The 16,500-nt window shown below is 53.0% G+C and overlaps 1 protein-coding gene across 5 annotated transcripts in view; it reads left to right on the top strand.

Moving 5' to 3' along the window:
* Positions 1–11,387, top strand: part of SH2B2 (SH2B adaptor protein 2) — a 37,156-nt gene extending 25,769 nt beyond the window's left edge. For 4 of the 5 annotated variants that reach the window (XM_055392901.2, XM_055392911.1, XM_055392907.2 and 1 more), the window contains 5 exons: positions 4,008–4,099; positions 4,184–4,354; positions 6,870–7,078; positions 10,017–10,188; positions 10,975–11,387. In XM_055392901.2, the coding sequence (XP_055248876.1) occupies positions 4,008–4,099; positions 4,184–4,354; positions 6,870–7,078; positions 10,017–10,188; positions 10,975–11,306 (976 nt within the window). In that variant the 3' untranslated portion in view covers positions 11,307–11,387. The remainder of the gene's footprint in view (positions 1–4,007; positions 4,100–4,183; positions 4,355–6,869; positions 7,079–10,016; positions 10,189–10,974) is intronic. The other variant, XM_055392902.2, reaches the window with a different exon arrangement.
* Positions 11,388–16,500: the final 5,113 nt, after the last annotated feature.

Below are 16,500 nucleotides of genomic sequence, written 5' to 3'. Positions count from 1 at the left end.
AATAATTTTAAAAGGTGTGCAAGTGTACAGGCACCTGGGACTCGCAGGGAACATCAAGGCCTTTGGGGTAGCCAGTGAGGAGGAGATTTTGATGAGAGCTCAGGAAACGGGTAGGTCAGGGACAATGGGAGCCATGGCAGGTAATAGGCAGAGGGCAGTTACGGTCAGCTGTGAACAGGAAGAGCAGCAAGAAGGTTGGCTCCACCATCCAGGAGAGATGCCAGGCCAGGAGTAGGAGGGATAGGCAGCCCGACAGGCTGAGCAATTGGCAGCAGCTCTGCTGGCTAATGGGGTGAGCCAAGCCCCGGGGGGAAGGGCCGCTGCTTTCTAATTAACAGCTTCATTTAAAGAAACACAATTAAGGTCCTGGGCGCCTCCCAGGCCCTGATCCACAAAGTGATTGTAATCCCTCCTCCACCGCCGTCCGGACCATCTGCTCTGCAAACTCTTTCCCCAGCTGCTGTGAAGGTGAACCTCACTTAGTGGAATTTTCGAGCTGGCAGGGTCCCAGACACCTCATGTCACAAATCGGGAGAGAAACCTTCCCACCCTCTGAGGGTCTCCACGGGATCCCAGGAGGAGCCCAGCCCCTCAGGGATAGTGGGCAGGGATCATGGGCCCTCAGTGGGGACTGTCCACTCAGTGGTATCCGGGCCAAGAGAGAGCCTTCCCCTTGGCTTTCTGAAGTTTCAGTGGAAAATCAATTTGCAAATGGCAGATAAATGAGAGAAAAGGCATACAAATTTATTTATTTATTTTTATTTTATTTTATTATTTTATTTTTTAGAGGTAAGGTCTTGCTCTGTCGCCCAGGCTGGAGTACAGTGGTGCAATCAAGCTCACTGCAGCCTCGACCTCCTGGGCTCGACTGATCTGCCTGCCTCAGCCTCCCAAGTAACTGAGACTGTAGGCACATGCCATGATGACTGGCTTAATTTTTTTTTTTTTTTGAGATGGAGTCTCGCTCCATCATCCAGGCTGGAATGTAATGGCACAATCTCAGCTCACTGCAACCTCCACCTCCCAGGTTCAAGCAATTCTCCTGCCTCAGCCTCCCAAGTAGCTGAGATTATAGGCACCTGCCAACAAGCCAGCTAATTTTTGTATTTTTAGCAGAGACGGGGTTTCCCCATGGTGGTCAGGCTCGTCTGGACCTCTTGACCTCAGGTGATCTGACAACCTCATCATCCCAAAGTGCTGGGATTACAGGCGTGAGCCACTGCAACTGGCCTTTTTTTTTTTTTTTTTTTTTTTTAGAGACGGGATCGGGATCGTGCTATGTTGCCCAGGCTGGTCTTGAATTCCTGGGTTCAAGAGACCCGCCTGCCTCAGCCTCCCAAAGCACTGGGATTACAGGCATGAGCCACAGTGCTTAGCTGCACAAGGCAGATTAATAGGAGAAAAAGCGTGTACATTTATTTAACGTCTATACATAGGAGCCTTCAGAATGAAGACTCAAAGATACAGGGGAGGGCCGGGCGTGGTGGTGCACGCCTGTAATCCCAGCACTTTGGGAGGCTGAGGCAGGCACGTCACCTGAGGTCAGGAGTTCAAGACCAGCCTGGCCAACATGGGGAAACCCCATCTCTACCAAAAATTAGCTGGAGGTGGTGGCGGGCCCGCTGTGATCCCAGCTACTCAGGAGGCTGAGACAGGAGAATTGCTTGAACCTGGGAGGCGGAGGTTGCAGTGAGCTGAGATTGCACCACTGAACTCCACTGGGTGACAGAGTGAGACTCAGTCTCAAAAAAAAAAAAAAAAAAAAAAAAAGCCCAGGCATGGTGGCTCATGCCTGTAATCCCAGTACTTTGGGAGGCCGAGGCAGGCAGATCACGAGGTCAGGAGTTTGAGACCAGCTTGGCCAACATGGTGAAACCTCATCTCTACTAAAAATACAAAAATTAGCTGGGCCTGGTGGTGGCATGCGCCTGTAATCCCAGCTACTTGGGAGGCTGAGGCAGGAGAATCACTTGAACCTGGGAGGCAGAGGTTGCAGTGAGCCGAGATCACGCCACTGCACTCCAGCCTGGGCAACAGAGGGAGACTCTGTCTCAAAAACAGGATACAGGGAAATGGTCCATTTTTATGCTTAGGTTCAGCAAAGTATGGACAGCAGTGTAGAAAGAGGATTGGACACAAAGGGTAGGATCTAAAGGGAACAGACTGAGCAGGGGACCCAGCCAGGCCTGTCTGTCCAGATTCTTCTTGGCCTCTCTGAGTAGCATTCCTTCCTTCTGGGTGTGGGACAGAACCCTATCTTGAATGGGGGTCTTATGACCTACAGTCAAACCAGGCAGATTGGGTAATTTCTTTCTTTTTTTCTTTCTTTCTTGCTTTCCTTTCCTTCTTCCCTTTCTTTCTTTCCTTTTGTTTTTACTTTTTTTTTCTGCTCCGTTGCCCAAGCAGGAGGGCAGTGGGGCATGATCACAGCTCACTGCAGCCTCCAACTCCTGGACTCCATTGACCCTCCTGCCTCACCACCACGCCCAGCTAATTTTCTTTTATTAAGACGAGATTCTCAGGGCCGGGCGCGGTGGCTCATGCCTGTAATCCCAACACTTTGGGAGGCCAAGGTGGGCGGATCACCTGAGGTTGGGAGTTTGAGATCAGCCTGGCCAACATGGAGAAACCCCATCTCTACTAAAAATACAAAATCAGCCGGGCGTGGTGGTACATGCCTGCAATATCAGCTACTCCGGAGGCTGAGGCAGGAGAATTGCTTGAACCCCTGGGAGGCAGAGGTTGCAGTGAGCCAGGATTGCACCATTGCACTCCAGCCTGGGCAACAAGAGCAAAACTCTGTCTGAAAAAAAAAGAAAAAAAAGACGTGTTCTCGCGGCCAGGTGCAGTGGCTCACGCCTGTAATCCCCACACTCTGGGAGGCCAAGGCGGGCAGATCACCAGTTTGAGACCAGCGTGGCCAACATGGTGAAACCCCATCTCTGCAAAAAATACAAAAAAAAAAAAAAATTAGCTGGGCATGGTGGCGCATGCTTGTGATCCCAGCTGCTCAGGAGGCTGAGACAGGGGAATCACTTGAACCCGGGAGGCACAAGTTGCGGTGGGCTGAGATCGTGCCACTGCACTCCAGCCTGGGTGACAGAGCAAGACTCCCATCTCAAAAAAAACAAACAAACAAAAAAGATGGGGGTCTCGCTATGTTGCCCAAGCTGATCTCAAACTCCTGACCTCAAGTGATCCTCCCACCTCAGCCTCCCAGAATGCTAGGATTACAAACATGAGCCACTGTGCCTGGCTGGATAATTTCTTTATGACAAGTTTTTACATAGAATATTTTTAGGTTGGCCGGGCGCAGTGGCTCACGCCTGTAATCCCAGCATTTTTGGAGGACGAGGCAGGCAGATCACGAGGTCAGTTTGAGACCAGCCTGGCCAACACAGTGAAACCTCATCTCTACTAAAAATACAAAAAAATTAGCCAGGCATGGTGGCAGATGCCTGTAATCCCAGCTACTCAGGAGGCTGAGGCAGGGGGATCGCTTGAACCCAGGAGGCAGAGGCAAAGTGAGCCAAGATCGCGCCACTGCACTCCAGCCCTGGCAACAGAGTGAGACTCCGTCTCAAAAAAAAAAAAAGAATATTTTTAGGTTTTATGACTACGTTTTGGAAAAAGGGGTTCTGGTTTCTGTGACCCACCTTGGGAAAGAGGGACTTTTGTTTCTCTGGTGCCTCTGGGGAGAAGAGAACTGAGAGACAAGTAGGCAGGAGAAGGTCAGAGAAAAACTTTTTTGTTCGAGGCTGCTGCTGAGGACTTTGTTTTGCGGTATTGTTTTCTGAGCCCCAACAGTGGCCTGGTCAATCACACGGTGGCCACAGAGCCAGTGTAGGGTGGGACAGAGGGACATGGAGGCAGAGGGAGGTGACCAGAGCCAGGAGGCCTAGATGCTGGGCCATGGGACTGCCAGCCACTGCCTGGCCACATAAGTAGCCTGTGGTCCGAGTCCAAGTCCCACGGCAGGACATGGTTTCCATTTCTTTTCTCCACAGTGACAGTGAGGAAGACACCGAGCTCTCCTGTACCCGAGGAGGCTGTCTGGCCAGCCGCGTGGCCTCCTGCAGCTGTGAGCTCCTGACTGATGGTAGGTAGGGGGACAGGGTTGAAGGAGGGGCACACTCAGGGTGGACAGATAAAGATACGTGCATCTTACCTGCCACTTCCCCAGCAGTCGACCTGCCCCGCCCCCCAGAGACGACAGCCATGGGTGCAGTGGTGACAGCCCCCCACAGCCGAGGTCAAGATGCCGTCAGAGAATCCCTGATCCACGTCCCGCTAGAGACCTTTCTGCAGACCCTGGAATCCCCGGGCGGCAGCGGCAGTGACAGCAATAACACAGGTGCCAATGGGGACAGCCTGCTCTTCCCATCCCACCTCTCCTGGACCCCCGCCCCCAGCCATGGCCACCCATGGGCTCCCTAAACCTTGCTAAGCCTCAGAAGCTGTGACATCTCATCCTCCTGGGTCCTTCACACGTCTCCGAAGTACTTCTGGCTGTTGTAGACTTGTCTAGGAACCTGGCCCCTCCCACTGGACCCAGTTTCAATAGAAAATGTTCACAGGGGCCGGGTGCGGTGGCTCACGCCTGTAATCCCAACACTTTGGGAGGCCAAGGCGGGCGGATCACCTGAGGTCAGGAGTTCGAGACCAGCCTGGCTAACATGGCAAAACCCCGTCACTACTAAAAGTATAAAAATTAGCTGGGTGTGGTGGTGCACACATGTAGTCCCAGCTACTCGGGAGGCTGAGGCAGGAGAATCACTTGAACCCGGGAGGCGGAGGTTGCAGTGAGCCGAGATCGCACCACTGAACTCCAGCCTGGGCGACAGAGTGAGACTATGTCTCAAAAAAAAAGAAAGAAAAGAAAACGCTCACAGGGGCTGGGTGCAGTGTCTCACACCTGTAATCCCAGCCAGTGTTTTTTGAGGCTGAGGATCACTTGAAGCCAGGAGTTTGAGACTAGCCTGGACAACATAGCAAGATGCTATCTGTACAAAATTTTTGAGACAAGAGTCTCACTTTGTTGCCCACGCTGGAGTGCAGTGGCGGATCACAACTCACTGCAACCTCCACCCCCAAGTTCAAGCAATTCTCATGTCTCAGCCTCCCGAGTAGCTGAGATTACAGGTGCCCGCCACCTCGCCTGGCTCATTTTTGTATTTTTAGTAGAGATGGGGTTTTGCCTTGTTGGCCAGGCTGATCTTGAACTCCTGACCTAAGTGCTGGAATTATAGGTGTGAGCCACCACGCCTGGCCACAAACATTTTTGTGCCTGTAGTCCCAGCTACTTGGGAGGCCGAGGTGGGAGGATCACTTGAGCCCAGGAGGTCAAGCCTACAGTGAACTGTGATCACACCATTGCACTCCAGCCTGGGCAACAGAGAGAGACCCTGTGGAAAGAAAAGAAAAAAAAAAAAAGAAAAGAAAAGAAGAAAGGAGGGAGGGAGGGAGGGAGGAGAGAGGGAAGGAAGGAGCTCACAGAAAAGGGTCCATAGGGTTGGAATCAGGGATTGGGAACAGGCGACTGGATTTGTTCCTAAGTTTGCTGATGACTTACAGAGCAACTCCAGGATAGTCCTTCACAGCTCTGTGCCTCAGTTTACCTCATAGACTTCACCAGTGGGTTGGGTCAGCTCCCTGCCCAACTCTAAAATTATTCCAGCTGGGCACAGTGGCTCATACCTGTAATCTCAGCACTTCAAGCAGCCAAGGCAGGAGGATCGTTTGAGCCCAGGACTTCCAGACTAGTCTGGGCAACAAGACTCTGTCTCTACAAAAAATAAACAAAAATTATCCAGGCATTGTGGCACAGGCTTATAGTCCTAGCTACCCAGGAGGCTGAGGTGGGAGGATTGCTTGAGCCCAGGAGGCCAAGGCTGCAGTGAGCTATGATTGTGCCACTAGACTTCAGCCTGGGTGACAGAGCAAGACCCTATGTCAAAAAATAAGTTAAATAAATAAATAAAATTATTTGGCTGGGCGCAGTGGCTCACACCTGTAATCCCAGCACTTTGGGAGGCCAAGACGGGCGGATTGCCTGAGCTGAGGAGTTAAGACCGGCCTGAGCAACATGGTGAAACCCTGTCTCTACTAAAAATACAAAAATTAGCCTGGTATAGTGGTGCATGACTGTAATCCCAGATACTCGGGAGGCTGAGGCAGGAGAATCACTAGAACCTGCAAGACGGAGGTTGCAGTGAGTCGAGATCACGCCACTGCATTCCAGCCTGGGCAACAGAGCAAGACTCTGTCTCAAACAAAAAAATATTCAGGCCAGGTGCAGTGGCTCACACCTGTAATCCCAGCACTTTGGGAGGCCAAGGCAGGAGGATCACTTGAGCCTAGGAGTTTGAGACCAGCCTGGGGAACACAGCAAGACTCCATCTCTAAAAAATAAAAAATAAGGCTGGGCGCAATGGCTTACGCCTATAATCGCAGCACTTTGGGAGGCCGAGGTGGGTGGATCATCTGAGGTCAGGAGTTTGAGACCAGCCTGACCAACACGGTGAAACCCCATCTCTACTAAAAATACAAAAATTAGTTGGGTGTGGTGGCGGGCGCCTGTAATCCCAGCTACTCGGGAGGCTGAGGCAGGAGAATCGCTTGAACCCGGAAGGCAGAGGTTACAGTCAGCCAACGGGATTGCAGCATTGCACTCCAGCCTGGGCGACAAGAGCGAAACTTCGTCTCAAAAAAAAAATAAAAACTAAAAACCAACAAACTTTTTAAAAATTATTCCAACAGCATTTTGCATGTAAAAAAACCAACAAGATGTCACCTCTCTTCTCACATTTATTTATTTGTCCCCCTTTCTCCTTCCCCCCATGTTCCTCACACTGTCATCCCCACCTCAGGGGAACAGGGTGCAGAGACAGATCCCGAGGCTGAACCCGAGCTGGAGCTATCCGACTACCCATGGTTCCACGGGACACTGTCCCGGGTCAAGGCTGCTCAACTGGTTCTGGCAGGGGGGCCCCGGAACCACGGCCTCTTCGTGATCCGCCAAAGTGAGACTCGGCCTGGGGAGTACGTGCTGACCTTCAACTTCCAGGGCAAGGCCAAGGCAAGTGTGTGGGGGGCGCCATGGGGGTGCAGTGGCCAGCCCTGAGGGAGAGGGGTCATGGTGACCCCGGTCCCGAGGCTGTGCACTGGAAGCAGCTGCAGGCGAACAGGTGTGGCATGACTTCCCACGGGCCCCACTCACCCCAGCCATGCTCCGTGAGCCACCTGCGTCCCTCCTACACATCACTGAGGGACTGCAGTCAGCCCTATTTCAGCCTCTCCATTCTCCAGAAGGGGAGGCCACCTACTGGCGGCTGAGCCCTCAGGAGGCTGGGCCCTTCTAATAACCCAAATTTGCAAATCCTTTCAGCTCCTGTGCGCGGGGGATCTCATAGCACTGGAGCTTCGGAGGGTCTCCACCCAGAGATCGCCCAGTGGGGGGTGGGAGCCAACCAAGGCCCTCAGAGCCCCACCTTCTGCCCCACCGACCTCAGACAGCCCCTCTTCCCTGCCCAGGTTAGGTCACCAACCCCTGAGGAACACACACGGGCAAACCCTAGAGACCCAGCAGGGGAGGAGGAGCTGGGCTGGGTGGGAGAGCTGTGCAGGTTCTGGGGGGTGGGGTTCAGCATTGGAGGGGACAGCCTGATCAGAGACCTGCAGGGGAGGGAGAATTGTGGAGGGGAAGACAGTCAGGAAGGCGATCCCGACAGCACCCAGCTGGATCAGAGGCATGATGGTACACCCAGGCGGTGTGCTTTCAAGGAAGAGGATTCCTTGCTATATTCACCTAAAATGCTTTGTTTTTGTTTTTGTTTTTGTTTTTGAGACAGTCTCGCTCTATCCTCCAGGCTGGATTGCAACATCGCAATCTCAGCTCATTGCAACCTCCGCCTCCCGGGTTCAAGCGATTCTTGTGCCTCAGCCTCCCAAGTAGCTGGGATTACAGACACGTACCACCACACCTGGCTAATTTTTGTATTTTTAGTAGAGACAGGGTTTCACCATGTTGGCCAGGCTGGTCTCAAACTCCTGAACTCAGGTGATCCACCCACCTCAGCCTCCCAACGTGCTGGGATTACTGGCGTGAGCCCCCACGCCCGGCCTATTGACCTGAAATTCAAAGGAAAATTTGACAGCAAAGGCAAATGATTATGGGGGGGTGCAATGTGGCCAGAGGGGGCAGGAACCTCAGTGCCCGCCCCCGCATCCCAGGTTTCCGATAAGGAAACACTCAGCCTGGGCTCCTGCCAGGACGGATTTCCTGGCGGCCCCTACTAGAGGAGGGAGAACCATAGGACTCCTGCTCCAGGCCTGCAGCTGGGGGACAGTGTCTCTCTGCAGGGACCCCGGCTGCCCTAACCCCTAGTGGCTCAGTGCAGAACCTCTGGTGGCTTCTCTCCTCCGCCAGGTTGGCCCCACCGTGCAGGAGGTAGCACCTCCACCAGGGACATTTCCTTGGCAAGCAGCCACTCTTACAGTTCCTCCGACAACCAGGTGCTTAAGGCCATCCCTGGTGACGTGCAATTTACTTCTCAGCCAGTGCTGCTCCAGGCAGCCTCCCAGAGGGCCTGGATCTGACTCATGCCCAAGCCAGAGGCTAGGATGGGGGAACAAAGGGTGGGTGGCAAGCTCCTCTCCTTCCTGGAACAAGACCCAGCCTTGAACCTGCCTCTCACCTCTCTACCCGGCTGCTCTTCTCCCAGAGTGGAGATGACTGCCCCAGGCCTGATAATTGAATGGTGGGACAAAGCAGGAACCCCAGCCTCCAGCTTACATACCTCCTGGGAGGGAAGATCACTACCTTCCCAGAGGCAACTCTTTCCACCTTCACAGAATAAATGTCTGGAAGGTCTGGCAGAAGATTGGGATGCGTCCAACTTGCTTCTTCTCACCCCAGGGACCCAGCTGTGCCCTGCGCAGGCTCTGCCCAGCTATGAGGCTGTGGTGGGACCCCTCTGTGCTGTTTCTTTCGGGCTGAGTCCCTGCATTGTCCTAGCAACTTATTCTGCTAAGTGGCAGAGCTCACTTGTGGGACCACCACCCCGCTCCAGGGATTGTCTGTATTTTTTTGTTTGTTTTTTAAAGGGTTGGGGGGTATCTCACCATGTTGGCCAGGCTGGTCTTGAACTCCTGACCTCCCGTGATCCATTCCCCTCAGTCTCCCAAAGTGCTGGGATTGCAGGCGTGAGCCACCGCACCTAGCAGACTGTCTGTCTTTTATGCAGGTGGCCAGACCAGCTCCTCCTCCTGGGCTTGGGGCTATGCGTGTACCCTCAAACCACTCCTCTTAGCTCCCCTCTTGCCCCACACACCCCAGAGATAGCCACTTTTTTCTGCAGTGGGATACATGTTGAGCAAAATAGGGCTTAAGTCAGAGACCTGCAGCTCTCCACTAGACACCACAGGCCTATGGTTTCTTACCCTGAGGCACCTGCCTCACACAGGCCCTAGAGACCTAGAGAGAAGCCAGCCCTGTTCCAGCTGTTCGCACAGCGTGCCGTCACTCCTCCCTAGCCAGCCCTGGGGAGCTTTCCATGCCTCCGGGTTTTGGCTCTGCAGGGACAGAGGGCCAACCTCTAGCCTCCTGGGCTGGGGGAACCACCCAAACAGGAGTTTTCTTCCCTGCTCTGTGCTTTGTGACCATGGGCCAGTCACTCCCCCTCCCTGGGCCTTGGTTTTCCTATCTCTAACATGGGGGCAGTAATCCCTATCTTCTGGCATTAGGGAGGGGATTAGAGATTATAGGTGTGTAGGGCATGGGCCCATAGTGGGGGTGCTCCCAGCATGGGGACAATGCCTGATGCCTTCCATCTCAGCCTGGGTCCGTTGCCCCCATTCCCCATCTCCAGATGGGGCTCATGTGTGAGGGGCCCCCTGGCCCTGACACAGCCCCATACAGCCCCTGTGAGCCTTGGTCCTTCCGTCAACCCCCAAAGGCGCTTACCCAGGTGCCCAGCCCCGGACCTGCCCCTGACCACACCCACCTGTACCCACAGCACCTGCGCCTGTCCCTGAACGGCCACGGCCAGTGTCACGTACAGCATCTGTGGTTCCAGTCTGTGCTTGACATGCTCCGCCACTTCCACACACACCCCATCCCACTGGAGTCAGGGGGCTCGGCCGACATCACCCTTCGCAGCTATGTGCGGGCCCAGGGCCCCCCACCAGGTAAGATGCCGCCACCTGGCTGGTGTGATTACTCAAGAAGACTTCCCGTTGATTACTCAAGAAGGTGGTCCCTGGGGTGGGATGAGCCCCAGGTCTCCTGTCCCATAGCCTCAGCCGTGTCCCTCCCACCCTAGCCTAGCCACAGCAATTTCAAGCAGTCACGTCATAAGGAATGGAGGCAGAAGTGGCAGCCTAGAGGCAGCCAGGTCCCTAATGATTCCTGGCAAGGGGAAGGGGGCGCCCAACAGCAGTGCAGGTGGGTGTATGGGGGTGGGGACGGGTGTGGATTGGGGCAAGTGGGATGAAAGGAGCTGGGCATATGGATTCCTAAGCCCTGCACTGGGGAGGCTCAGAGCAAAGCTGCTGGGACCGAGGACTAAGGGCATGGGTGCATGTGCATGCGTGTGCTTGTGTGTGTGCATGAGTGTATGTGTGCATGTGCCCGTGTGCGTACGCTTACGTGTGCGTGTGTGCGCATATGCATGAGCGTGTGCATGCGTGCATGGGCACTTGTGTGCCTGTGTGCGAGCGTGTGCATTATGTGTGCGTGTGTGTGCACTCCTGTGCATGTGGCTATATGGGCGTGCACACGTGTGGTTAGGTACATGTATGTGTGTGTGCTTCTGTTTATGCATGTGGGTGGGTGTGCTTGCATATGTGTCTGAGCACATGGGCTGCAACTCGGAAACCTGAGCGTGGGCCCTGGCCCCTTGAGGGATCCCGGCCTCCCTGCAGGATGTGGCCAGCCCAGGTCCCCACTCACGCCCTGCCGTCGCCTTGTTGCAGAGCCGGGCCCCACGCCCCCTGCCGCGCCCGCGTCCCCGGCCTGCTGGAGCGACTCGCCCGGCCAGCACTACTTCTCCAGCCTCGCCGCGGCCGCCTGCCCGCCTGCCTCGCCCTCCGACGCCGCCGGCGCCTCCTTGTCTTCCGCCTCGTCGTCCTCTGCCGCGTCGGGGCCCGCTCCCCCGCGCCCCGTCGAGGGCCAGCTCAGCGCGCGGAGCCGCAGCAACAGCGCCGAGCGCCTGCTGGAGGCCGTGGCCGCCACCGCCGCCGAGGAGCCCCCGGAGGCCGCGCCCGGCCGCGCGCGCGCCGTGGAGAACCAGTACTCCTTCTACTAGCCCGCGGCGCCGCCCGGGTGGGACACGCCAAGCTCTTCAGTGAAGACACGATGTTATTAAAAGCCTGTTTTAGGGACTGCACCTGGCTCTCCTGTCGTCCTTTCTCCCACGGGGAAGGCGGGGACTGCGGGGCAGCTACTCTCAGAGACCCCCGTCCATCAGGGATCCCTGTCCAGCCCAGTGTGGCCTGACACCAGCCAGGCCCCCTTGCAGCTCTGTCTCTGGTGGGACAGCTGAGGGACTCCCCACGGGGCGTCGGGCAGTACCTGAAAGAGGGCCCAACAGCAAGGGTTAGGGCTTAGGATCGGGAGGGGGCTTTACTGGAGCTGTGAGGGAGAGAGATGGGAGGTGGTAACAATGAGGGGTGCTGAAAAGAGAGGAGGGGGCATTCAGGACACAGTGAGGGATGGGGAGCACGCCCAAGTCATACGGAGAGCTTGGATGCCAGGAGGAGGAGTCGAGGCCCGGACTGGGAGGGTAAAGGCGTTTTTAGACAGATCTATGAAGCCTGGCGGTGTGGACAGGGCGGCAGGGCAGGAAGAAGCCCGGCGGTGTGGACAGGGCGGCAGGGCAGGAAGAAGCCCGGCGGTGTGGACAGGGCGGCAGGGCAGGAAGAAGCCCGGCGGTGTGGACAGGGCGGCAGGGCAGGAAGAAGCCCGGCGGTGTGGACAGGGCGGCAGGGCAGGATGTCTCCATATTAGCCCTTAGGGGATTGGGCAATGGAAGAGGCTGGATTTCCCAGCTCGGTGGTAGACTTAAACTTGGAAGAAGCTTAAAGAGCCCTCCCACCCACCGCGCTCCACCCCATTCACACCCAGCCCCCACCCCGTCTCATTCCCACCCCACACCTACCCACAAGTGGAATTCCAGCTGTGACTCCCATGACCCCAGGCTCTGGAGACACTGCTTGCTGGCAGTCCCAGCACCCCAGTCCCCAGGCAGTGTTCAAGAAAGATCCTGTTCCTACTAAGCCAAACCTCTGCCTTCCCCACAACACCCTAGACCTGGGGTCACAGACCCACAGTCCCCTTGCCCAAGACTGGCCTTGCAGGGCTTGGGTCAATGATGCATCCATCTATTTTTCTTTCTTTCCCCTTCCTTCCTTCCTTCCTTCCTTCCCTCCTTCCTCTCTTCTCTTTCTCTCTTTCTTTCCTTTTCTTTCTTTTTCTTTTTTGAGACAGGTGCAGTGGCACAATCTTGGCTCACTTGCAGTCTCAACTTCCCGGGCTCCAACTATCCTCCCACCTCAGCCTCCCGAGTATCTGAGACTACAGGCGTGCACCCCCACGCCTAGCTAATTTTTTTTGGTAGAGACAGGGTTTCACCATGTTGGCTAGACAGGTCTCGAACTCCCGAGCAATCCTGGGTGGGAGGCGATCCACCCACCTCAGCCTCCCAAAGGGGTGTGATTATAGGCATGAGCCACCGCACCCGGCCTCAAAATCCTTTAATAAGAAAAAAACCATGTATTTGGCCAAAACATGCATTTGGCTAAGTAGAAAGTTTTCTGCAGTGCCCACCCTTCCCCTAAAAGGCCCTAAGCCAGGGATTTCTAATCTCTTTTGTGCCTCAGGCCCCTGACAGTCTGGGGAAGACTATTATAGCCTGCTTAGCATAATGTTTAAAGTGCACAGAATTAAATACATACACTTGCAAGGAAAACCAATTACCCTGAAATTCAGTCAAAATATTAAATACAATTAAAAAGTAATCAAAATATTTTTTAAACTGGTGATGTGGTAATATACATGCTTCTTTATTAACACTTTAAATAGCAAGCTTTAATAGCAGCCCTCATAACTACTGTAATTTCAGTCAATGATGACCATGAATGATACTTTGGGGTTCTGTAACAAACTAGACGCGCTGTGAAAAGATCCCTTATTTGAATAAGCTCAATGGCTCACATCTGTAATCCAGCACTTCGGAAGACTGAGGTAGGAGGATCGCTTGAGGCCAGGAGTCCAAGAACAGCCTGGGCAACAGAACGAGACACACCCCACTCTGCAAAAAATACAGAAAACAGCCGGGCACGGTGGCTCACACCTATAATCCCAGCACTTTGGGAGGCTGAGGTGGGAGGATTGTTTGAGCCCAGGAGGTCGAGACCAGCCTGGGCAACATGGCACAACCTTGTCTTCTCTGCAAAAAAATACAAAAAAATTAGCCAGGCACGATGGCATGCACCTGTAGTCCCAGCCACCTGGGAGTCTGAGGTGGGAGTATCACCGGAGCCTGGGAGGTCAGTTGCACCACTCTGTCTCAAAAAAAAAAAAAAAAAAATGCTCTCTCATTCAAGGTTACCCTTCTATTACTCCAAGGATTCACCCCATAATCTTATCTTTCTTGATATGTTACATTCACTGAAATGTTCACATCAAATCAAGTTTGTAGACACTTGTCCTTACCACCTTACAAAAAGTGAGATGGTATCAACAGAGGTAAGACACTGCTTTACCTGCATGTCACTTTTGGCAGCTTTCACAGCATTGAAAAGATCATTGGCTGGTGGCTCTGACTGTTTCTGGCTATGACGATGTACCAGTCGGGACCCTTTCTTTGGTTGTTTGCCACCTAATATGTATAAAAAGATCAGAAATATGAAAAAAAGGTAACAGTGACATTAACACTTGGTCTCATCATTATCACACAAGTAGGCTTACGCTGCCCATTCCACAGCACAGTCTGAGTTAGACTCAGTCCTGAAATAATTGATTTTTATACTGTTATGAAGTTTATTAACTTTTTTCCCTTAAAAAAAAAAAGTCCTTGAGTCCCCTTCCTGTATCTCTACATCCTAACGTCCTTTTCTCTTCTTTTCTCTTCGAAATTTCTCTTCTTCCTATTTTCATCCCTTAATACTTTGTAAATCTTGTCCTTTTTTGAACCATATCACCTGAACCTCTTTTAAGTTTTTTTCTCTTTTTTTTTTTTGAGACGGAGTCTCGCTCTGTCGCCCAGGCTGGAGTGCAGTGGCGCAATCTCGGCTCACTGCCAGCTCTGCCCCTGGGGTTCACGCCATTCTCCTGCCTCAGCCTCCCGAGTAGCTGGGCTGCTTCCCCCACAAGATTCAAAAACAAAAGAAAACTGGCTGACTCACCGGCGTTGTTTTCGGTGGTCGTTTTGCTGCTTTCTTCTTCACATTGCGATTGAAGCTGTCTTCAAAGTCACTGCCTTCACCAGCTAACAAAGAGTCAGTATTCCTGTGAGAAAGTACCGTTCTCTTTAAATATAACCACCCTAATTCCCTCCCTATTCTCTCACCGCACCCCATCTCCATGAGAAAAACATATTCAGATTTTAAGACAAAATGAGCTGATTTTTAGTAGGAAGTTGGGACAAAGTCTTTTTTTTTTTTTTTGAGACAGAGTTTCACTCTCGTCACCCAGGCTGGAGTGCAATGGTGTGATCTCGGCTCACTACAACCTCTGCCTCCCAGGTTCAAGTGATTCTCCTGCCTCAGTCTCCTGAGTAGCTGGGATTACAGGTGTTTCACCATGTTGGCCAGGCTGGTCTCAAACTCCTGACCTCAGGTGATCCACCTGCCTCGGCCTCCCAAAGTGTTGGGATTACAGGCGTAAGCCACCACACCCGGCCAGGACAAAGTCTTAAAGGAAAACTTTCACATGAAAGCAATGGAGACGAAGAATGAGGAAATGAGGCAGGGGAAGGACAACCCTTCCCAGTATTCTCTCCGAAGAAGAGAATCAAATGCTACTCACTTAGCGGATAGAGAGATCACTGCTCTTTGTAGAGAAAAACAGTCATGGCCCAGGAAGTCATCCATCACTCATCCATAAACGGGAGAGTAATATGGACCTAGAGTTAAATTTCACCCCGTGAAACATCAACCACATGTCTTATCAATTCAAGTGTGTAACATTGATATAATCAGGTACACCACAGCAGCACTGACAGAAACATAAATGATTCAGAGAAAGCCAATTAAAACAGCCAGGGGACAAAGCAGATCTGTATGACATTAGCTTTTTTCCTTCTGGAAAGTTAAAAAACCAAGATATATTATTATAACCTATACAGAATAAACTCATATGTGGTAATAAATAAGGATACACAGACCTGTTTACAAAATCCCCAAGTAGGAAAACTAGCGGATACCAGCTAAAAAGTATATACAATTTACCAGGCAACAAATAAAGAACTCTTTACTCCCCCATCTGCCACCTCCCAGCCCCCACCAGGGGTTGTACATGCTGAACACAGAAATGTGTTTAAGAGAGGTTTAGACACGATGGATGATGGATTAAAAACAGGATGTGCTTAACCCGGAAGGCGGAGGTTGCAGTGAGCCACGATCGCACCACTGCACTCCAGCCTGGGCGACAGGGCGAGACTCCATCTCAAACAAACAAACAAACAAAAAACAGGATGTACTACTATTTTGATGTCTACAACATCTAGGACCGCCAAAAAAAAACACCTGGAGCTGGAGGGAAGGTGTCACTGTGCTGAACGAGTACAGCACTTCTGGTGTATTCACACAGTCCCACGCATATTATCATCAATGTGGGAAAACGAGAGGGGGAAGGCTGCCACAGACACAGGAAGTGGCCGCACAATGCAACATCTACTTACCCTCTGAGGGATGGTTTGAGTCCCTGTCATCGAAGGGTAGACTGGCAGAGGAACTAGAAGATGCAGACAAGGCCCTCTTGGTACCTCCCGCAGCTCTCTGCAGTGGGGAAGACATGCTTGGCGAGGAGGAGCTGTGGGGCCAGGAAGACGAGGACCGCAGGGTAGGTTTGGTGATCCAGCTGGGGAAGAAAGAGAAGAAAGGGCTCCTACCACAGCACTTCTCCATCCCCAGCCCTGACCAGTCCCTTTCTTTCAAAGGGAATGGTTCTAGAACTCTGGGGTCGGGTGAGGGGGACCAAAAACTAAGACAAAGGCTGGGCACCGTGGCTCATGCCTATAATCCCAGCACTTTGGGAGGCCAGGGCAGGAGGATGGCTTGAGCCCAGGAGTTCAAGACCAGCCCGGGCAATACAGCAAGACCCCATTTCTACAAAAAAAAAATACTAATTAGCCAGGTGTGGTAGCATGTGCCTGTATTCAGCTATTCAGGAGGCTGAGGTGGGAGGACTGCTTGAGTCCAGGAGTTCAAAGCTGCAGTGAGCTATGATCGCACCACTGTACTCCAGCCAGGGTGACAGAGTGAGAATCTGTCTCAAAA

Source organism: Gorilla gorilla, chromosome 6 (genome assembly GCF_029281585.2).
Source record: "Gorilla gorilla gorilla isolate KB3781 chromosome 6, NHGRI_mGorGor1-v2.1_pri, whole genome shotgun sequence".
Classification (NCBI taxonomy): domain Eukaryota; kingdom Metazoa; phylum Chordata; class Mammalia; order Primates; family Hominidae; genus Gorilla; species Gorilla gorilla.
The sequence above is the reverse complement of the archived record's forward strand: the minus strand, read 5'-3'. Positions and strand labels throughout refer to the sequence as shown.